Below are 22,589 nucleotides of genomic sequence, written 5' to 3' on the forward strand. Positions count from 1 at the left end.
AGTGCTGGGTTAGTGGCTGGACTGGATGACCTGAAAGGTCTTCTCCAAACAAAGGAGGCTCACAGAGCCCTGGAGCAGGCTGCCCAGAGAAGTTGTTGGAGTCTCCTTCTCTGGAGCCTTTCCAGACCCATCTGGATGTGTTCCTGTGTGACCTGTGCTGGATTCCATGGTCCTGCTCTGGCAGGGGGCTTGGACTTGATGATCTCCAGAGGTCCCTTCCAACCCCTGACATCCTGGGAGCCTCTGATCCTGTGGTTCAATGCCACAACCACTCTGGGCTGGTGCCAACTGGCTCAAAGCAAACAACAAAGTCAGCAGAGAGGAGATGACCCAGTGCCCAGAATTCAGGGAATTCCTCTGACACTGAGGAGCTGCCAGGGATTTAACAATCAACATTTGTGCTGATTGATTGATTCTTTATTGGTTTCTTTCTTGCTCTTTCCCCACCTGTGAAGCCAACTTCTACTTTCTGGAAGGAGCTCTGGATGCCCTGCTCTGTGGGAACAGCAGTGATGCTGGGTGAGTGGAGCTCACATGGGTTGCTGAGGTCACCTCTGTCTCCCTGGGGGAGGATGAGACACCCAATGCAGACTGTGGGACTCTGAGAAGGGGCTGGGAATGTGGCTCTGCAGGTGCCTCAGAACAAGAAAGATGTTGAGATGCTGGAATGTGTCCAGAAAAGGGCAACAAGGCTGAGGAGGGGTCTGGGGCACAAGGCTGGGGAGGGGTCTGGAGCACAGCCCTGTGAGGAGAGGCTGAGGGAGCTGGGGGTGTTCAGCCTGGAGAAGAGGAGGCTCAGGGCAGACCTCATTGCTGTCTACAACTACCTGCAGGGAGGTTGTAGCCAGGTGGGGGTTGGGCTCTGCTCCCAGGCAAGCAGCACCAGAACAAGAGGACACAGTCTCAAGCTGTGCAGGGGGAGGTTTAGGCTTGAGCTTAGCAAGAAGTTCTTCCCAGACAGAGAGATTGCCCTTGGGATGTGCTGCCCAGGGAGGGGGTGGGGTTGACATCCCTGGAGGTGTTTTAGAAGAGCCTGGATGAGGCACTTGGTGCCATGGTCTGGTTGATTGGTTAGGGTTGGGTGATTGGTTGGACTTGAGGATCTTGGAGGTCTCTTCCAGCCTGGCTGATTCTGTGATTCTCTGAATCCCAGGAGTATCATGCTGGGGGGGGGGGGGGGGGTGGTGATGGATCTGGTCCTCCTGCTTGTATCAACTTTTGGGAAGGTGGGGACCAGGCCAGACGTTGCAGCCTTGGGTGGGGGAGGTTCTGCTGAAGCATCTCAGCACCTCCAAGGGCTGGAGGTTTGGTGCTGGGTGCACGAGGGGCAGTGCCAGGGCTGATGGCAGCTGCTTCTTCCCCCCCTATCCCCTACCTCCCCATCCCCCCATGGCTCCTTTGGTAGGAAGTGCCCAGAAGGGTTCCAGTGCATGAAGGCTGGGAGAAACCCCAACTATGGCTACACCAGCTACGACACCTTCAGCTGGGCCTTCCTGGCCCTCTTCCGCCTCATGACGCAGGACTTCTGGGAGAACCTCTTCCAGCTGGTAGGCACCAGACAGACCTTGATCCTCCTGCCCATGCTGCTCCTGCCTCAGTCCCCCCCATGCTGCTCCTGCCTCAGTCCCCCCCATGCTGCTCCTGCCTCAGTCCCCCCCATGCTGCTCCTGCCTCAGTCCCCCCCATGCTGCTCCTGCCTCAGTCCCCCCCATGCTGCTCCTGCTTCAGTCCTGCCCATGCTGCTCCTGCCTCAGTCCTCCCCCATGCTGCTCCTGCTTCAGTCCTGCCCATGCTCCTCCTGCCTCAGTCCCCCCCATGCTGCTCCTGCCTCAGTCCCGCCCATGCTCCTCCTGCCTCAGTCCTCCCCCATGCTCCTCCTGCCTCAGTCCCCCCCCATGCTGCTCCTGCCTCAGTCCCCCCCATGCTGCTCCTGCCTCAGTCCCCCCCATGCTGCTCCTGCCTCAGTCCTCCCCCATGCTCCTCCTGCCTCAGTCCCGCCCATGCTGCTCCTGCCTCAGTCCTCCCTACCACAAATGGGAAGGTGCTGGGATGCTCCTACCACAAATGGGAAGGTGCTGGGAAGTTCCTACCACAAATGGGAAGGTGTTGGGTTGGTCCAACCACAAATGGGAAGGTGCTGGGAAGCTCCTACCTCAAATGGGAAGGTGCTGGGATGCTCCAATCACAAATGGGAAGGTGCTGGGATGCTCCTACTGCAAATGGGAAAGTGCTGGGAAGCTCCTACCACAAATGGGAAGGTGCTGGGATGCTCCTACCACAAATGGGAAGGTGCCCTGGGGGGAAGAGACCTTTGGAAGCATCCCCAAAGTGGTTCCATGTTGAGGTGGTGTCTCCTCTCCCCACAGACACTGCGAGCAGCAGGCAAAACCTACATGATCTTCTTCGTGGTGGTTATATTTCTTGGCTCCTTCTACCTCATCAACCTCATCCTGGCAGTAGTGGCCATGGCTTATGCTGAACAAAACGATGCCACAATGCTGGAGGAGCAGCAGAAGGAGGAGGAATTCCAGCAGCTCATGGAGCAGCTCAAGAAGCAGCAAGAGGAGCAAGAGAGGATGGTTGGTGGAAAGGGTGGAGGCCAAAACCAGGGGGCTTAGAAGTGGTGGGAGAAGAGGGGAGGCAGCAACAAGCTGCCTGGGGTCAGGGAGCTGGAGGTGTTTAGTGTGGAGAAGAGGAGGCTGAGGGGAGACCTCATTGCTCTCCACAGCTGCCTGAGAGGAAGTGGCAGTGAGGTGGGAGTTGGGGTCTTCTCCCCTCATCAGATGCTAGAAGGAGAGGAAATGGCCTGAAATGGAGATGAGGAAAAATTTTTTTGCTGCAAGATTGGATTGGATTGGATTGGATTGGATTGGATTGGATTGGATTGGATTGGATTGGATTGGAAGAGGCTGCACAGGGAGGTGGTGGAGTCCCCATCCCTGGAGGTGTTCAAGAAACCTGTGGCCATGGCACTTGGGGCCATGGTTTGGTGGCTGTGGTGGGGTTGGGCTGCTGGTTGGACTGGATGAGCTCAGAGAGCTTTTCCAAGCCAAACAATTCTGTGATTCTCTAAGTGTGGTGGTGCCTCTGGTTGTGTAAAAGCCAAGAACAAGCTCCATTTGGTGCATGAGAAACAAAGAGAGAATCATAGAATGGATTTGGTAGGAAGGGACTTTCAAAGGTCATCTTGTCCAACCCCCTGCAGGCAGCAGGGACACCTCCAACTAGCTCAGGGTTGCTCAGGGCCCCATCAAGTCTGACCTTCAATGTCTCCAGGGATGGGGCCTCCAGCACCCCTCTGAGCAGCCTGCCCCAGTGTTTCACTACCCTCAGTGAGTAACTGCTACTCATAGCTGAGTAACTGGGGAGAGGAGGAAAGGGGAGGGGAAGGGTGTCACAGCTGAAGCAAAAAGCTGAGATATTATCTTGGGTGGGGTAAAGAAGAAGAGATGAAAAGATTTAATTTCCACATCCAACATCTAGCCCAGGGAGCAGTGGGAAGAAGCAGAGAGGTGAAGCACAGAGCTGTGGTGTTGAGTGAGGTGAGGTGAGGTGAGGTGAGGTGAGGTGAGGTGAGGTGAGGTGAGAAACAAGGTGTAGAAGGCTCCAGAACTAGCAAAACATCTTCCTGCAGCTCCTCAGGAGCAGGAAACCTGGCAGAGAGCCCCCAGGTTGTGATCAGGGTACACAGAAAGTACTTAGGAGGGAAAGGGCAGTGGCACAAAGCAGGGGCACAAAGCAAAGCCTTTGGCCAGGACTGGAGGCAGAAAAGAGGGCTTGAGGGACTTGGACCTCACCCAGGGAGGTCTTGGTGTCCTGGAGGTGCTCAAAGAACATCTGGGATAAGGTTTAGTGCTCGTGGCAGTGTTGGACTTGATGATTTGAAGATGATTTTCCAGCCTTAATGATTCTAAGCTGCAGTGCTTCTGGGGGTCTGGCCTCCCTGCTGCCCCCAGCACCCCAGCAGATGTGCAGAGAGGCTGCAGCTGCTGTTGGAGCAGGGGGTCTCTGGAGTTGCCTGATCTCCACCCATTTCATCAAACCATAGGATGGCCTCAGCAGGTTTGCAGATGACACCAAGCTGAGTGGTGCAGGTGACACACCTGAGGGATGGGATCCATCCAAAGGGACTTGGCCAGGCTGGAGAAGTGGGGCCAGGGGAACCTCATGAGGTCTGCAGCTGGGTTGGGACAATTCCTGGTATCAGTCCAGGCTGTGGGGGTGAAGGGCTGGAGAGCAGCCCTGTAGAGAAGGACTTTGGGGTGCTGGTGGGTGAAAAGCTGGACATGAGTGGGCACCCTGAGCTGCCAGCCCTGTCCTGGGCTGATCCCCAGCAGGGTGGGCAGCAGGGGTAGGGAGATCCTCATATGGGAGGGTGCAAGTGAGAAGGAAAAGTTGGCAACTTCTGCTTAGCTACTGCAAATTTATCCCTCCCTGTTGCTCATGAGGGGCTGAGTTCACTGCAGCAGCAGATTTTGGACTCACAAAGACCTGCTCAGGAGGTCCTGGGGCTTGACTCACCCCCTCCATAGCCTGGTGCCCTGCAGCGACTGCAGGAAGCTGCTGACAGCTGCGGGCAGGCAGCTGATGGGGCCTGGGGTTGCTGCAGTTGCAGGACAGGAAATCCAGCAGCAGTTCCCTGCCCAGCAGTGTGGCTGAGAAGGAGCACGACTCAGACCTCAACAGTGAGCAGGACAAGGCAAAGGACTGCAACGGGCAAGTGGTGCCCAAGATCAAGCTGGAGAGGTCTGCTACAGTGGTTGAGGTACGTGCCTGGCTCTGGCCCTGCCCACCCCAATGACCCTGCTGCAGGGACAGGCTTGTGCCCACCTTGCTGTGGGTCTGCTCCTAAAGCCTTTCTGCAGCCCACCAGTGGTTCCCACATTGTGGCCCAAGGTCTCTCCAGACCATGCCCTTGCTGTGCCTCTGAGTGTACAGAGGAGCCTGCAGCACTCTGCATTCATCCAGCTGGAGCTGATGATCTCAAAGGTCTCTTCCAAGCCAAATGATTCTGTGATTCCTCTCCTAGTTCAACCCAGCCCATGAGCCAGAGAAATCAGACCACAACCACCTCACTGTGGGCAACCAAGATGGGCCAGGCCTTGAGAAGAGGGTGGGGAGTGCCCTCAGTGTCATCTCCAATGCTGTGGAAGGTAGGTCCTGGGTGAGGGCTATGTGTGCTGGCTGGGTCAGCTCAATGGCTGTGGTGCTGGGGAGGTGCTCAGCACACAGCACTGATAACAGCTGCCCCAAATCCTCATCCCCATGCAAGGGATGGCTCTGGGGTGTGCTGGCTGGGTCAGCTCAGTGGCTGTGGTGCTGGGGAGGTGCTCAGCACACAGCAGTGATAACAGCTGCCCCAACTCTCCAGCCCCATGCAAGGGATGGCTCTGGGTTTGGGGTCTCCACACAGGGTCAGTGAAATGGTGCTGATCACAGGGTCAGAGGGTTCAAGCAAGGCTTTGCACCCCAGCTGGCTAGGGTGGTGCCTGCAGGCAGGAACTCAGCATCTGAAGCCAACAGATGGGATTGCAGTCAGCTGGAGCAGGCTCCAGAGTCAGTGGAGAGCTGTTGAGTGGCGACCCAGGAGCTGCTGTCTCAGCTTCAGCAGAGAGCTCCCCAGACTCAGCAATAGGTGGGAGCTGCCCCACGCCTGGAACCCTTCCAGGTCAGGCTGTTTGGGGCTCTGAGCAACCTGCTCCAGCTGAAGGTGTCCCTGCTGACTGCAAGGGGTTGGACTGGATGACCTTTAAAGGTCCCTTCCAACCCAAACCATTCCATGATTCTCACCCCTGTCCTCCCTGAGAACAGGCACCAAACCCTCTGGCTACCCCAGAGCAGTGCCCTTGGGTGTCCCTGCAACCTCAGCATGGCAGGGACACCTCAGCTCCTGCCCTAGTGCTGAGAGCAGGATTGGACCCCCAGTTCCTTGGCTGATCTGCTTTGGAGGGTAAGGTCTGCAACGTCTCTGTGCTTGGCCATGGGAAGGCTCCTTCTAGCCCTCTTACTAAACCCACAGATGGTCTAGGGCTGGTACAGGACTTCAGAAGAGGTCTCTTGCAGTGGTTAGCACTTGGCCAAGCCAGGGAAGGACAGAATGAGCCTACCCTGATGGCATTTTTCTTCTTTCCTGCCCTCAGAGCTGGAGGAAGCTCACCAGAAGTGCCCACCCTGGTGGTACAAATTTGCCCATACGTTCCTGGTCTGGAACTGCTGTGCTCCGTGGGTCAAGCTGAAAGAGTTTGTCAAGCTGGTGGTGATGGACCCCTTCGTGGACCTGGGCATCACCATCTGCATTGTGCTCAACACAGTCTTCATGGCCATGGAGCATTACCCCATGACAGAGGAGTTTGAGAACGTCCTGACCGTGGGCAACCTGGTAGGCAGCTCTGGGCACCCCTCCCCTCCTTCCCCCAACTGCCACCCTGGTGGGCAGGTCACACAGAATCAGTAAGGTTGGAAAAGACCTCAAGGATCATCAAAGTCCAACCTGTCACCTAAGACCTCAGGAATACTAAACCACTGGAACCAAGTGCCATGTCCAATCCCCTCTTGAACACCCCCAGGGATGGTGACTCCACCACCTCCCTGGGCAGCACATTCCAACCTCTAACAACTCTCTCTGTGAAGAACTTTCTCCTCACCTCCAACCTAAACTTCCTCTGGTGCAGCTTGAGACTGTGTCCTCTTGTTCTGTCACTGCTTGCCTGGGAGCAGAGCCCAACCCCCACCTGGCTACACCTCCCTGCAGGTAGTTGTAGACAGCAATGAGGTCTGCCCTGAGCCTCCTCTTCTCCAGGCTGAACACCCCCAGCTCCCTCAGCCTCTCCTCACAGGGCTTGTGTTTGAGGCCTCTCCCCAGCCTCTGCTGCCATCCTGTCACCTGAGCAGCCTGGACGCAGGTCCCAGCTGCAGGGCACTGATCACAGCAACTCCCCAGCATGGGCTGGAATCCAGGATGGCTCAGATCAAGGAAAGTGCAATGGGGCTGGGATCCAGCACCTCCTGCTCCCCTCCTGCTGCAGCTTCTCTCTGACTTGGTGCACCTTGGCCATGCCAACATGGCCCTGACCATGCAGAGCTGTTCTGAGCCATCTCCTGCATTACAGCCCAGGGTCAGGCACAGGCTGCTGCCAGCCTGGACTGGCACCACAGCGTCCTCACGGTGCTGGGTGGCCACATGGCAGAGCAGGGCCAGATGCAGGTCAGATGCTGGGAGCAAAGAGGTCCTCTTGGAGATGGAGACAACAGTGCTATCAACATGGTAAAATAATAATAATAATAATTATTATTATTATTATTATTATTATTATTATTATTATTATTATTATTATTATTTTTATTATTATTATTATAACATTTTATAATATTAATAATATATGTTTTATTGATTAATATTATATTAACAATATATAATTATATATAGTTATATTGTGAATTATAAATAATATTAATATTATATTATATTATGATATATTACAAAATAATAATCATAATATAATTATGATATTAATTATAATTAATTATAATTCATTTGATAATTAATATATAATTATATATAGAGATACATTAAAATATATAATTATATTTATAATTATAATAATTATTATATTAATTATAATATATTATAATATATTATAATATAATAAATATAATATACTCATTATGTTAATATAATTATTATATTAATATTATAAAATATAATACTAATATTATAAATTATTAATATAATAATTGTTATAATACTATTATATTGTAATAATAATTATTATTTAATTGTTATTGTTATTTTATTATTATTTAATTACTATTTCATTATTGCTGCTATTGTTGTTATTATTTTATTAATAGCTAATTATTATTTTCTTATTAATAATACTTTTTACTATTATCATCATCACCATCATAATTATCATTATTATCAATATTATTATTAATATTTGTATTACTATTGATATAAATGTTATTAATATTAATCTTCATATTTTTATTCAGTGTTGTTACTTCTATTATATTACTAATATTAATTTCATTGTTAATACATTCATGCTAATTAGAATATATAATTATCAATAGTATTAATATTCATCATCATCATCATCTTCTTTGGTGTGAGAGTGCTGGAGGCCTGGAGCAGGCTGCTGAAAGGTTGTGAAGTCTCCTCTGGAGAGCTTCCAACCCCCCCTGGGCATTGTGCTCCTGGAAAAGCTGCTGTGGATGCCCTGCCAAAAGCAGGGATTTGGGCTGGATGAGCTCCAGAGGTCCTTTCCAGCCCCCAGCATGCTGGGATTCAGGGTCTGTGATTTGGCTCTCAAAGGAAGCCAACAATGACAGAGGCTCAGCTGCACTGTTGTGAGGAGCTGTGGTCAGGGAGCAGAAAGGTTTGGTGCAGAGCACCCATCCCACCAGCACCCATCCCACCAGCACCCATCCCCACAGCACCCATCCCACCAGCACCCATCCCACAGCACCCATCCCACCAGCACCCATCCCACCAGCACCCATCCCCACAGCACCCATCCCACCAGCACCCATCCCACCAGCACCCATCCCACCAGCACCCATCCCACAGCACCCATCCCCACAGCACCCATCCCCACAGCACCCATCCCCACAGCACCCAGCCCACCAGCACCCAGCCCACAGCACCCAGCCCACAGCACCCAGCCCAGCTGGTTGCTGCCTCAGCATGTCATGATCCTGCCCTGCTGGGATTTGCTGGTGAAAGGCCAGGAAGGGTTGAAAGCAGGAGAAACAGGCTTCCACTGATCCATGGCCACATTCCCTATTAGTGCCAGAGCTGCGAGCTGCTGTGCTTGCTGCAGCCTGGAAGATCTTAATGAGGGGGTTGGACCTGATGTTCTCCAGAGGTCCCTTCCAACCCCCAGCAGGCTGGGATTCTATATCTGGGCTGTAAAGAGCCTGGATCAGATATCAGGAGCAGAAAAGGGGACATTTGTGGGCTGGAATTCCAAGGGACATGTTGAGGAGCATCCCCTTGGCTGCTGCTGGGGCAGAAGTGCCCCTGCCGCCTCTCCTCCCTGCAGGCTGGAGGTGTGGACCTGTGCATCCCAACAGGATCCACACCCAGGGCAAAATCTGTCACCAGGCCACCCCTGCACCTGCTGTGTCAGGGAATGGCAGCAAGGATGTTAATTGTCACATTGCTGATCCCGTGCCAGGCTAATGTGACAACACTGAGCTGTTGTAGTCCCAGGGAAAGAGCAATGTGTGAACGTTGGATCAGCTCCCACAGGGCTCAGGCAGGGGCAGGGGCTTCCCAGCAGCAGCCCAGCTCCCAGTGCTGGGAATGTCTATGATCCAGCAGCCCTCCAAAGGGAGTCCCTTTGCCAACAAACCTTGGTTTTCATTTCCACCTGCCAGCACACAGCCCTGTGTCTCTCCAGAAGCAATCAGTCAGCAGCACTCCCAGCCTGGCTTCACTAAACCACACTGGGCAGCAGCTGCAGAGCTTGGTCCTCACTGGCTCTGGACCTAATGGGATAAAACTCGTTGGGAATACACCACAGGAGAGATGATACCCACCCCATAACCCAGCACTGGCTCACAGGGAAAGGGTAGTAAAGTTGGGGAAGGGTCTGGAGAACAGGGCTGGGGAGGAGCAGCTGAGGGAGCTGGGAGTGTGCAGCCTGGAGAAGGGGAGGCTGAGAGAGACCTCATTGCTCTCTACAGCTCCCTGCAAGGAGGCTGGGGCCAGGTGGGGGTTGGGCTCTGCTCCTAGGAACAAGTGACAGAACAAAAGGAAATGGCATCAAGTTGCCCCAGGGAAAGTTTAGGTTGGATACAAGGAACAATTTCTTCCCCCAAAGGGTTGCCAAGACCTGGCCCAGGCTGCCCAGGGCAGTGGTGGACTCTCTACCCCTGGAGGGTTTCAAAGCCATGGAGCTGTGGTGCTGAGGGCCATGGGTTAGTGGTGCCCTGGCAGTGCTGGGTTAAGGCTTGGACTCAATGATCTGAAAGGTCTCTTCCAGCCCAAACCATTCCATGACTCTGTGATTAATGAAGCTTTACCTCATAGGTGTGGTCCTCCTCTGGCCTTTCCTTGGCTTCACCCTGTGGGGAGCAGAGTCACAGGGTGGATGTCAGCACTCTCCAGGATCCTCTCCCCTCTCCCTGGCCTCCTCCACTCATCAGGGATAGAAGGAGAGGAAATGGCCTGAAATTGTGCCAGAGGAGGTTTAGTTTGCCTATTAGTGAAAATTTCTTTGCTGCAAGAGTGCTGCAGGGTTGGCACAGGCTGCCCAGAGAGGTGGTGGAGTGCCCATCCCTGGAGGTGTTCAAGAAAGATGTGGCCATGGCACCTGGGGCCATGGTTTAGTGGCCATGGTGGGGTTGGGTTGCTGGTTGGACTGGATGAGCTCAGAGAGCTTTCCCACTCCACACCACTCTGTGACTCTGTGACTGTGACTCTGACAGGCTGCTGTTTCCAACAGGTCTTTACAGGGATCTTCACAGCAGAGATGGTCCTGAAGCTCATTGCCCTGGACCCCTATGAGTACTTCCAGCAGGGCTGGAATGTCTTTGACAGCATCATCGTCACCCTGAGCCTGGTGGAGCTGGGCCTGGCCAACGTGCAAGGGCTCTCCGTGCTCCGCTCCTTCCGCCTGGTAGGTGCCCTGAGGAGGAGCTGTGCCTAGGAGGCTGGCATGCAAGTGCCACCAGGGTGGAGAGTGCCTTCTTCAGCCTCCTTCATAGAAACAATCACAGAATTGTCAGGGTAGGAAGGGACCTCAAGGCTCAGCCACTTCCAACCCCCTGCCATGGGCAGGGACACCTCACACCACAGCAGGTTGCTCACAGCCACCTCCAGCCTGGCTGCAAAAACCTCCAGGGATGAGGCTTCCACCACCTCCCTGGGCAACCTGTGCCAGTGTCTCACCACCCTCATGGGGAAGAACTTTTTCCTAGTATCCAATCTGAATCTCCCCACTTCCAGTTTTGCTCCATTCCCCGCAATCCTATCACTCCCTGACACCCTAAAGAGTCCCTCCCCAGCTTTCTTGTAGCCCTGTTAAGATCCTGGAAGGCCACAAGAAGGTCTCCTGGGAGCCTTCTCTTCTCCAGACTGAACAGCCCCAACTCTCTCAGTCTGTCCTCATAGGAGAGGTGCTCATGATGGTCACCAGCTTGGCCCCTGCTGAAGACAGCACTGGCAGAGCAGCTAAGAGTTTTAGGGAAGTATTTTCAGGATGAGGACCAGGGAGGTGATGGTTCCTCTGTAGTCCAATGGTGAGGCCACACCTTGGGTATTGTGTTTGGTTTTGGGCACCTCAATACAAGCAAGACATGGAGGGGCTGGAGTGTGTCCAGAGAAGAACATTAAAGTTGGGGAAGGGTCAGGAGAACAGGGCTAGGGAGGAGCAGCTGAGGGAGCTGGGGGTGTTCAGCCTGGAGGAGAGGAGGCTGAGGGAGACCTCATTGCTCTCTACAGCTCCCTGAGAGGAGGCTGGAGCCAGGTGGGTGTTGGGCTCTTCTCCCAAGGAACAAGTGATAGGACAAGAAGGAATGGCCTCAAGCTGCACCAGGGGAGGTTTAGGTTGGACATTAGGAAAAAATATTTCACTGAAAGGGTTGTCAGGCACTGGACCAGGCTCCATAGGGAGGTGGTGGAGCCACCATCCCTGGATGTATCTAAAAGCTGTGCAGATGTGGTGCTTGCGGATATGGCTTAGTGGTGGGCATGGTAAAGTAGGGTTAATGGTTGGACTTGATGATCTTGAAGATCTTTTTCAACCTGAATGTGTCCAGAGAAGGGCCACGAGGATGAGCAGAAGGGTGGAGGTCATGAGGGTGGGGCTGGGCTCTTCTCAGATGCTGTGCAGCAACAGGCCAAGGGGCAAGGGGCACAAACTGGAACCCAGGAGGTTCCACCTGACCAGGAGGAGAAACTTCTTTGGTGTGAGGGTGCTGGAGGCCTGGAGCAGGCTGCCCAGAGAGGTTGTGGAGTCTCCTTGTGTGGAGAGCTTCCAGCCCCCCCTCGCCATCATGCTCCTGGGCAAGCTGCTGTGGGTGCCCTGCTTTGGCAGGGGGTTGGGCTGGATAAGCTCCAGAGGTCCCTTCCAACCCTCACCATGCTGTGACTGTGTGACCATCATGAGCACCTCTCCTATGAGGACAGACTGAGAGAGTTGGGGCTGTTCAGTCTGGAGAAGAGAAGGCTCCCAGGAGACCTTCTTGTGGCCTTCCAGTATCTAAAGAGGGCTACAAGAAAGCTGGGAAGGGACTCTTTAGGGTGTCAGGGAGTGATAGGACTGGGGGGGGAATGGAGCAAAACTAGAAATGGGGAGATTCAGATTGGATGTTAGGAAGAAATTCTTCCCCAGGAGGGTGGTGAGACACTGGCACAGGTTGCCCAGGGAGGTGGTGGAAGCCTCATCCCTGGAGGTTTTTGCAGCCAGGCAACCTGCTGTAGTGTGGGGTGTCCCTGGCCAGGGCAGGGGGGTTGGAACTGGCTGAGCCTTGAGGTCCCATCCAACCCTAACAATTGTGTGATTCTATGACTGATTTTATGATTCTAATTTGGAAGCTGTGAGGCTGTTGTGGAGAGGTCCAACCCCTCCTGCCTCAATCACACTGCCGCGGGGGGAAGGTCTTATCCCAGCTTTACAACCTTGCTGTTGCCTCATGGCAACGAAAGCCTTCTCCACCCACCCTCTCCTTTGCCTCCTTTGCCCCTCTCAGCTGCGGGTTTTCAAGCTGGCCAAGTCCTGGCCCACCCTCAACATGCTGATCAAGATCATCGGGAACTCCGTGGGGGCGCTGGGGAACCTGACGCTGGTGCTGGCCATCATCGTCTTCATCTTCGCCGTGGTGGGGATGCAGCTCTTCGGCAAGAGCTACATCGACTGCGTCTGCAAGATCTCGGTGGACTGCAGCCTGCCCCGCTGGCACATGAATGACTTCTTCCACTCCTTCCTCATCGTCTTCCGCATCCTCTGCGGGGAGTGGATCGAGACTATGTGGGACTGCATGGAGGTGGCCGGCCAGACCATGTGCCTCATCGTCTTCATGATGGTCATGGTCATTGGGAACCTGGTGGTGAGTCCTGGGGCTGGGGCTGGAGCCTCAGTGAAAGGTGGTGGGGAGGGCAGAAGGTGTTGTGGTTGGGGGCACAGCTCTGCCCCTTGCTCTCTGGGCCGGTGCTGTCCAGCTCAGCTCAGCTACAGCTTTGCCATGGCCTTGTTGGATGTCACAGTGTGAGAGCTGAAATCCCTGTCCCACACCGACAGCAACCAGGCTATCTCAGCCTGGCAGCAAATGCAAGCTGTATTTACAAGCAAATCTGCAATCTAGGATGCAATGCAATGAATCTGGAGCCAGGTGGGGATTGGTCTCTTGTCCCAAGGATCAAGTGACAGGACAAGAGGAAACAGCCTCCATGAAGTTAGGTTGGCCATGAGGAACAATTTCTTCACCTGGGCACTGGCCCAGGCTGCCCAGGGCAGTGGTGGAGTCCCCATCCCTGGAGAGGTTTAAAAGGCATTTGGATGAGCAGCTTAGGGCCATGGTGTGCCAGCTGTGCACGGGGAGAGGTTGGGCTCCGGTTGGACACAATGACCTTAAGGTCTCTTCCAACCAGGCCATTCTGTGAGCCCCTGGACACCAACCCCCTCCCCACTACCACAAGCTGCTCACTGCAGGTCTGCGAGTTCCAGGCGAGTGTGGAATCCTTTCTAAACTTGGTAAGCCCCTGGCTGGAGGCTCTGAGGCTTGTTTTGCAGCCTGCCTGGGCCCTGCTCTCCTTTCTTGAGGAGCCAGGAGGGGAGGGACGCCGGCAGCTCGCCTCAGTCACTCCTGTCCCTTGCCGGGGTTGTGTAAGCTCTTTGGAATGTGCTTTGAAAACCTATCTGCTGCCGGTGCCTCCCTCCCCACCAGCCCCCCACTGCCACAGCCCTCCAGAGGGGTGAAAACAACCCCCAGGAGAAACCCAGAGCACCCCCACAGCTAGGGTCAGGGGTGGGGCAGCTTGGAGAGTCCCAGTCCAAGGGCAGAAAGCTCGGATTTGGGAGCTGCTTAAGTTCCTTGCTTTGGCAGGGGGGTTGGACTCGATGATCTCTGAAGGTCCCTTCCAATCTCTCATGTTCTGTGATTCTGTGGTAGCAGAGCTTTGACCTAGTCCCAGTAGCAGCACAGAGAGCTGTGCCGGCTGCAGACCTCACCATGGGGGTCCTGGGGAGTCTGTAGTGGGTGGTGCTGGGCAGATGTCCATGGTGGGGAGCAGCTCAGTGCCCCCCTGGGCTGCCCATCATCCACAGCAGCTTGTGATGCTGCCTCCCATGGGGGAACCTGCTCCTTTGAGCTGCTGACCCAGGCTGACAATCACCCTGAAGCAACTGCAGCATCGCCAGGACACTCTGCAGAGGCTGCAGGAGCTTGGGAATCACAGCTGGGGCTCCCTGGAGACCCTCCCCAAAAGGGGTTCTGCAAACTTTTCCTCTTCTGGAGGCTATTTTCGGAGTGGCACAGCCCATCCACCCCTCCAGGAGACACATGGAGAAGGCATGGGGGCAGCACAATGTTCAAGTGGGGGGGTCAGAGCCAACCCTCCCTGAGGTGTTGCCCCCTCAGACATGCTGCCCTCCTGGAGGTATTGCCCTTCCAGAAGCATTGCCCTCCCAGAAGTGCTGCACATCCTGAGGTGTTGCCCTCCCAAGGGTGTTGTCCCTCCTGAGGTGTTGCCCTACCATAGGTTTTGCCCACCCTGAGGCATTGCCCTCCTGGGAGTGTTACCTACCCTGAGATGTTGCCCTCCTGGGGGTGCTGTCCCCCCTGAGGTGTTTCCCTACCAGAGGTGCTGCCCACCCTGAGGCATTGCCCTCCTGGGAGTGTTGCCCACCCTGAGGCATTGCCCTCCTGGGAGTGTTGCCTACCCTGAAGTGTTGCCCCCCCTGAGGTGTTGCCCTTCAGAAGGTTGCACCCCAACCTTCAGGGCAAGCTCTGCAGCTGCAATGGGTTCACTTCAAGCTAAGCAGAGAAATTCGGTGCCCAACAGCTCCATCTCTGCCCTCTTCTTCCTCCCTGCCAAGCTCTCCAGGCCTCATCTCCGGTATTCCCGAGCCCTGGAGCGTGTCCCACCCAGCTCCTGAGCATCCTGGCTGCAGGGGGTGTTGTGTTTCTCCCCACTCACCCTGCAGAGGAGCAAGGCAACAACCAATTGTCCTTTGGTCTTGGTGACACTTTGAGCATTTCCTTTGGGGTTATTAAGGGAAAAGGGAGGAAGTCAGTCGGGTGAGGAGGTAACGGACTCCTCTCCAGAGCCAAGGGCAGCTATTAGCTGTAATTGGTGCTCAGCGTGCCTGTGGGGCTGGGGGGGGGACAGTGGGGATTTATTTCAGGAGGAGGTTTCAAGTCAGATGGCATGAGCCATGTGGAACCTGCAGTGACCTTGGATAGCAGCAGCTAATTCCCTTCTCAGATGTGCTGCTGGCACACAGAGGCACAAACACCAACAGCTGAGGGCTTGGCCCATCGGCCACACCGCGCGGCCAGAGCGCGGCCGGGCGCCGCCTGCGCCCCTGAGCTGCTCCAGCTCCCTGGCATGCAGGGACTCCAGCCCTGCCAGGAGAGGCTGTGCTGGAGTCCAGTCACGTTCTGGGCAGGGTGAAGTGGGAGAGATGCGAGGGAAGCAGGAGAGAGGCTGTGCTGGGAGCTGCATCTGGATGCTCATCCCGTGAGGAGAGGAGCTGAGAAATGTCAACCTCTGTGGGGCAGAGAGGGCTCTGGGAGAAAGCGATGAGGTTGTGACTGGGGCTCAGGCTCCCTCCTGGCTGTTGGAGATCCTCAGGAGGTCACAGAGTGTCTGAGCTGTGTCAGGAGGACACAGGAGTGTCACAGAGGCAGCAAAGAGTTGTAGCTGGGAGGACAGTGAGCAGCTTGTCCCTGGGAAGAGAATGGACAGAGCTGAGTTCAGCCCTGTCAAGGGTGGGAAGAAGCAACCCCGTGGGTGGCTTAGGGAGTTTCACATGGGCACCAGCCAAGCCAACAGCTCTGAGAGGGTGAAGGAAGGGACACACTGCTGGACCCACAGGGAAGGTGGTTTGTGAAGGACCAAAGAGATGTCTGGCATCACTTGCAAATGGATCAGCAGGACCCAAGCAGCCAGGGGGCACGCCCAGGGCATGAGAGGAGGAGCAAGGAGAAGCTGGACCATGTCCATGTCCTCCAGGAGATGAGGTTGGCATCCCTGCAGCCCCAGGGCAGAGGCAACAGGAGGAGGGAGTCCCACAACATACTCATCATAAGGGACCTGGACAGGCTGCAGAGCTGGGCCCAACCCAACCTCAGGAGGTTCAACAAGACCAAGGGCAAGGTCCTGCAGCTGGGTCAGGGCAATCCCAGGCACTGATACAGGCTGGGCAGGGACTGGCTTGAGAGCAGCCCTGAAGAAAAGGCCTTGGGGGTGCTCAACAGGAGCCAGCAGTGAGCACTTGCAGCCCAGAGAGCCAAGCAGAGCCTGGGCTGCAGCAAAGAACTGTGGCCTGCAGGGCCAGGGAGGGGATTCTCCCTCTCTGCTCCACTCTGCTGAGACCACACCTGGAGCTCTGTGTCCTGATATGGAGCGTCTATTGCAAGAAAGATCTGGAGGTGCTGGAAGGTGTCCAGAGAAGGGCCATGAGGATGAGCAGAGGGCTGGAGCTGCTCTGCTCTGCTCTGTAGAAAGACTTAGAGAGTTGGGGTTGTGCAGTCAGGAGAGCAGAAGGCTCCCAGGAGACCTTCTTGTGGCCTTCCAGTGTCTGAAAGGGGCTACAAGAAAGCTGGGGAGGGACTTTTTAGGGTGTGAGGGAGTGATAGGACTGGGGAGGATGGAGCAAAACTGGAAGTGGAGAGATTCAGACTGGGTGTGAGGAAGAAGTTCTTCCCCAGGAGGGTGGTGAGAGACTGGCACAGGTTGCCCAGGGAGGTGGTGGAAGCCTCATGCCTGGAGGTTTTTGCAGCCAGGCTGGATGTGGCTGTGAGCAACCTGCTGTAGTGTGAGGTGTCCCTGCCCATGGCAGGGGGGTTGGAACTGGCTGAGCCTTGAGGTCCCATCCAACCCTAACTATTCTCTGATTCCACAAGGGTCTTCTCCACAGCCATGCCTGCTCCTTGCCACCCCAGCCTGTGGGTGCTGGCTGCCAGCGCTGCTGTTGGCTTCTGTCCCCTCCAGGTGCTGAACCTCTTCTTAGCTCTGCTGCTGAGCTCCTTCAGTGCTGACAGCCTGGCAGCTTCTGACGACGATGGGGAGATGAACAACCTGCAGATTGCCATTGGCAGGATCACCAGGGGCATCGACTTCCTCAAGGCCTCTCTCCTGGCACTGCTCCGCGGGCAGTGGAAGGGCAGGAAGGGAGCCCCGGAGGAAGAGCAGGAGCCCAGCAAGACGGACAACTCGGTGCTGAACCACGTGGACACCGGCCAGGAGACCAAGCCAGGGTACCTGGATGGAGTCACTGCCAAGGAGCACTTCTTCATGGATGAGCTGGACCACATGAACTTCATCAACAACCCCAATCTGACCGTGCAGGTGCCCATTGCCTCCGAGGAGTCTGACCTCTACGAGGAGACCAGCACCCAGTCCGACACCGAAGACACCAAGGTGGGAGAGGCAGCTGGGAGGGCTGCAGACCCCCAGACTGGGATCACCCATTCTTGGAGGACACATCCTCAGTGTGCTCCAGAAAGAATGATGATGTCTTGGGTTCTCTTGGGCCTGTCTGGGTACCTTTGGGTCCTTTTGGGTTACTTTTGGCCCTTTTTAGTTTCTTTTGGCTGATTTGGATTCCTTATGGGTCATTTGGGTTCCTTATGGGTCATTTGGGTTCCTTATGGGTCATTTGGGTTACTTTTGGCCCTTTTTAGTTTCTTTTGGCTGATTTGGGTTCCTTATGGGTCATTTGGGTTCCTTTTGGCCCTTTTTAGTTTCTTTTGGCTGATTGGGGTTCCTTTTAACCCATTTGGGTTACTTTTGACCCTTTTTAGTTTCTTTTGGCTGATTTGGGTTCCTTATGGGTCATTTGGGTTCCTTTCAGCCCTTTTTAGTTTCTTTTGGCTGATTTGGGTTCCTTATGGGTCATTTGGGTTCCTTTTGGCCCTTTTTAGTTTCTTTTGGCTGATTTGAGTTCCTTTTAACCCATTTGGGTTAATTTCGGCCCTTTTTAGTTTATTTTGGCTGATTGGGGTTCCTCTTAGACCATTTGGGTTACTTTTGACCCTTTTGGGTTCCTTCTGGGTCATTTGGGTTCCTTTGGGGCCTTTTGGGTTACTTTTGGCCCTCTTTAGTTTCTTTTGGCTGATTTGGATTCCTTCTAGCCCATTTGGGTTACCTTTGGCCCTTTTGGGCTACTTCTGGGTCATTTGGGTTCCTTATGGGTTATTTGGATTCCTTTGGGCTTTTTTGGGTTGCTTTTGCCCCTTTTTAGTTTCTTTTGGCTGATTGGGGTTCCTTTGGGGCCATTTGGATTCTTTTTGGCCCTTTTGGGTTCCTTTGGGGCCATTTGGATTCTTTTTGGCCCTTTTGGGTTCCTTTGGGGCCATTTGGATTCTTTTTGGCCCTTTTGGGTTCCTTTGGGGCCATTTGGGTTCTTTTTGGCCCTTTTGGGTTCCTTTGGGGCCATTTGGATTCTTTTTGGCCCTTTTGGGTTCCTTTGGGGCCTTTTGGGTTCTTTTTGGCCCTTTTGGGTTCCTTTGGGGCCATTTGGGTTCTTTTTGGCCCTTTTTGGATTCCTTTGGGGCCATTTGGATTCTTTTTGGCCCTTTTGGGTTCCTTTGGGGCCATTTGGGTTCTTTTTGGCCCTTCTGGGTTCCTTTGGGGCCATTTGAATTCTTTTTAGCCCTTTTGGGTTCCTTTGGGGCCATTTGGGTTCTTTTTGGCCCTTTTGGGTTCCTTTGGGGCCATTTGGATTCTTTTTGGCCCTTTTGGGTTTCTTTGGGGCTGTTTGGGTTCTTTTTGGCCCTTTTGGGTTCCTTTGGGGCCATTTGGCTTCCTTGTGGCCCTTTTGGGTTCCTTTGGGTCCATTTGGGTTCTTTTTGGCCCTTTTGGGTTCCTTTGGGGCCATTTGGGGTTTTTTTGGCCATTTTGGGTTCCTTTGGGCCCATTTGGTTTTTTTTTGGCCCTTTTGGGTTCCTTTGGGGCCATTTGGCTTCCTTGTGGCCCTTTTGGGTTCCTTTGGGGCCGTTTGGGGTTTTTTTGGCCATTTTGGGTTCCTTTGGGCCCATTTGGTTTTTTTTTGGCCCTTTTGGGTTCCTTTGGGCCCATTTGGTTGGCTTTGAGCCCGTTCGGGTTCCTTTGGGGCTTCTTTCTCACCAGGGACCAAACTTGGGGTTCTTCAAGCTGGAGGTGGCAGGGTCTAAGCAGGGGTCTGAGCCTGTTTTGGGTCAGGCTGGGGGGGTGTTGCTGATGCCAGCAGGACCTGCTGCCCCACAGGCAGGCTTGGTGCAAGGGTCCCAGTGCTCCTTTGGGGGTGAAAGGTGTTCAGGAGGAATTTGATGCCAGGAAATGTGCTGATGGCACTAACATTGGATCCACTGCTAATGCCCTCAGAAAGCATCAGCAGGCAGGGGATGAAACCAGATGGAGGAGCTTAGCAGGAGTGAACGTTCAGTGATGCCTTTTGGAGCCAAAGCCAAGGGGACAGCTGATGTCCAGGCACAGAGGGCACTGCCAGGGCTCGTAGGGCACTGACCACCTTGGTGCTCTGGGAAGAGGACAGGGAGATGTGGGACAAGGAAGTCAGGGAGCCCTGAGTGGGCACAGAAATGAGACTGATGGTCTGGTGGGACCACCAAGCTCCTGGGCTTGGCATTAGCATCACCTCTGGGCAGTGTGAGTGCCCAGTGTGCCCAGCCTGGGGGTTAGTGTGGCTGGATGGGACCTGTAGTAGGAAAATCTCCAACTCTCAGCTGGCAACTCCCTTGCCCAAGGTGCTCCAGGCAGGTTGGTCCCTTCTGAGCACAACAAGCAGTGGTTGTCACCCTCTGGGGATGGGGACTGCCCCAAGCAGCCTGGGCCAGGCCTTGACAACCCTTTTGGGCAGGAAATTGTTCCTCATGTCTAACCCAAACCTCCCAAGAAGAGGGGACAATCCTGACTGTGGCTGTAGGGGATGCTGCAGCTGGGGAACATGGGATGTTTTCAGGCATGAGGCTGGACACAGCAGGAAGGTGGCAGGAAAGGTGGGGGCTGGCTATGACCCATCTCAAAGGTGCTGCTTGCTGTGCTCAGAAGAGCCCAACCTGCCTGGGAGCACCTTGGGCAAGGTGGTTGCCAGCTGAGAGTTGATTTTCCTCCTGCAATCCTGGTGCAAGTCACACTAATCCCCAGGCTGGGCACACTGGGCACTCACACTGCCCAGAGGTGATGCTAATGCCAACCCAAACAGTGTGGGAGAACATCTCCAGCCTAGCCAGGGGGGGGTCCCAGGGACCTTCATTCCCCCCTGTCCCCCGTGTGATGGGGGAGAACCTCAGTGTGCAGCTATGGCACAAGTCCTGCCTGGCTCTGGCATTCAGGGGCTGTGTTCAGCTGACATCTAGTGGCACCTGCTCCAACACCACCCAGCCAGAGAGTGCCCACAGAAGGGCAATGGCACTGGGGAAGGGTCTGGAGAAGAGGGCTGGGGAGGAGCAGCTGAGGGAGCTGAGGGTGTTCAGCCTGGAGAAGAGGAGGCTGAGGGAGACCTCATTGCTCTCTACAGCTCCCTGCAAGGAGGCTGGAGCCAGGTGAGGACTGGGCTCTGCTCCCAAGGAACAAGCAATAGGACAAGAGGAAACAGCCTCGAGTTGCCCCAGGGGAGGCTTAGGTTGGCCATGAGGAACAATCTCTTCCCCAGAAGGGTTGTCAAGGCCTGGCCCAGGCTGCCCAGGGCAGTGGTGGAGTCCCCATGCCCATGCCTGGAAGGGTGTCAGAGCTGTGGAGCTGTGGTGCTGAGGGCCATGGGTTAGTGGTGCCCTGGCAGTGCTGGGTTGGACTGAATGATCTTGGAGCTCTTTTCCAGCCAAAACCACTCTGTGGCTCTATGGAGCTGATATTCTAAGAGCCACCCCTGGCTGCTCAGCACATGTAGGGTGCAAAGGGAACCTCCCAACCATTAGACCCCAGTCCAGCTCACCAGCACTGCTGCTTTTGGTGCCTAAATTCAGCCAAACACTGACCAAGGTGCAAACCAGGGGGGGTGCATTAACACATTAACAACTCAGCCCCTGCCCAAACAGGCAGGGTGGTGGGCAGCAGGGTGATGGGCAGCAGGGTGGTGGGCAGCAGGGTGATGGGCAGCAGGGTGGTAGGCAGCAGGCTGGCAGGCAGCATGTGAAATGATAATTGGAACCTGGGTGCTAATTGGTAGGATCCCTGAGCTGGTCCTTGGGGAAGACTGAGAGTCCTGGGGGACAGCAGAATGACCACAGGTCAGAAATGTACAGCCTGGGGTGCATCAAGAATAGTGTGGTCAGAGGTTGGCTGAAGTGGCATGGAGTGCACCCTCAGCAGGTTTGCTGATGACACCAAGCTGTGTGGTGCAGGAGACAGCTGGAGGGAAGGGATCCATCCAGAGGGAGCTGGACAGGCTGGAGGGAAGGGATCCATCCAGAGGGAGCTGGACAGGCTGCAGAGCTGGGCACAAGCCAACCTCAGGAGGTTCAACAAGACCAAGGGCAGGGTCCTGCAGCTGGGTGGAGGCAATCCCAAGCACAAATGCAGGCTGGGCAGGGACTGGCTGGAGAGCAGCCCTGAGGAGAGGGACTTGGGGGTGCTGGGGGATGAGAAGCTCAACAGGAGCCAGCAGTGAGCACTTGCAGCCCAGAGAGCCAAGCAGAGCCTGGGCTGCATCAGGAGAAGTGTGGCCAGCAGGGCCAGGGAGGTGATTCTCCCCCTCTGCTCTGCTCTGCTGAGACCCTACCTGGAGTACTGCATCCAGGTCTGGAGCCTCTGTTCCAAGAGGGCTATGGACATGCTGGAAGGTGTCCAGAGAAGGGCCACCAGGATGAGCAGAGGGCTGGAGCTGCTCTGCTGTGAGGACAGACTGAGAGAGTTGGGGCTGTTCAGTCTGGAGAAGAGAAGGCTCTGAGGTGACCTTCTTGTGGCCTTCCAGGATCTGAAGGGGGCTATAAGAAAGCTGGGGAGGGACTTTTTAGGCTATTAGGGAGTGACAGGACTGGGGGCATGGAATAAAGCTGGAAGTGGGGAGATTCAGACTGGATGTGAGGAAGAAGTTCTTCCCCAGGAGAGTGGTGAGAGCCTGGAATGGGTTGTGCAGGGAGGTGGTTGAGGCTCCATCCCTGGAGGTGTTTGCAGCCAGGCTGGATGAGGCTCTGGCCAGCCTGCTGTAGTGTGAGGTGTCCCTGGCCATGGCAGGGGGGTTGGAACTGGCTGAGCCTTGTGGTCCCTTCCAGCCCTGACTGATTCTATGAGTCTATGATTCTAAGTTCTCCTCTCCTCCTACTCTGCCCTGGTGAGGCCTCATCTGGAGTCCTGCATCCAGTTTTGGGCTTCCCACTTCAGGAAGGACAGGGAGCTGCTGGACAGAGTACAGCAGAGAGTTCTGAAGATGATGAGGGGGTGAGAACATCTCTCTCATGAGGAAAGGCTGAGAGGC

General features: G+C 54.7%; 1 protein-coding gene across 1 annotated transcript in view; it reads left to right on the forward strand.

Moving 5' to 3' along the window:
* Positions 1-22,589, forward strand: part of LOC128978483 (sodium channel protein type 4 subunit alpha-like) — a 57,856-nt gene that overhangs the window by 7,739 nt on the left and 27,528 nt on the right. The window contains exons 7-15 of the mRNA XM_054396426.1: positions 456-519; positions 1,406-1,547; positions 2,367-2,579; positions 4,610-4,765; positions 5,030-5,153; positions 6,141-6,379; positions 10,455-10,628; positions 12,703-13,059; positions 17,168-17,596. Of these exons, the coding sequence (XP_054252401.1) occupies positions 456-519; positions 1,406-1,547; positions 2,367-2,579; positions 4,610-4,765; positions 5,030-5,153; positions 6,141-6,379; positions 10,455-10,628; positions 12,703-13,059; positions 17,168-17,596 (1,898 nt within the window). The remainder of the gene's footprint in view (positions 1-455; positions 520-1,405; positions 1,548-2,366; positions 2,580-4,609; positions 4,766-5,029; positions 5,154-6,140; positions 6,380-10,454; positions 10,629-12,702; positions 13,060-17,167; positions 17,597-22,589) is intronic.

Source organism: Indicator indicator, chromosome 37 (assembly GCF_027791375.1).
Source record: "Indicator indicator isolate 239-I01 chromosome 37, UM_Iind_1.1, whole genome shotgun sequence".
NCBI classification, from domain to species: Eukaryota; Metazoa; Chordata; class Aves; order Piciformes; family Indicatoridae; genus Indicator; species Indicator indicator.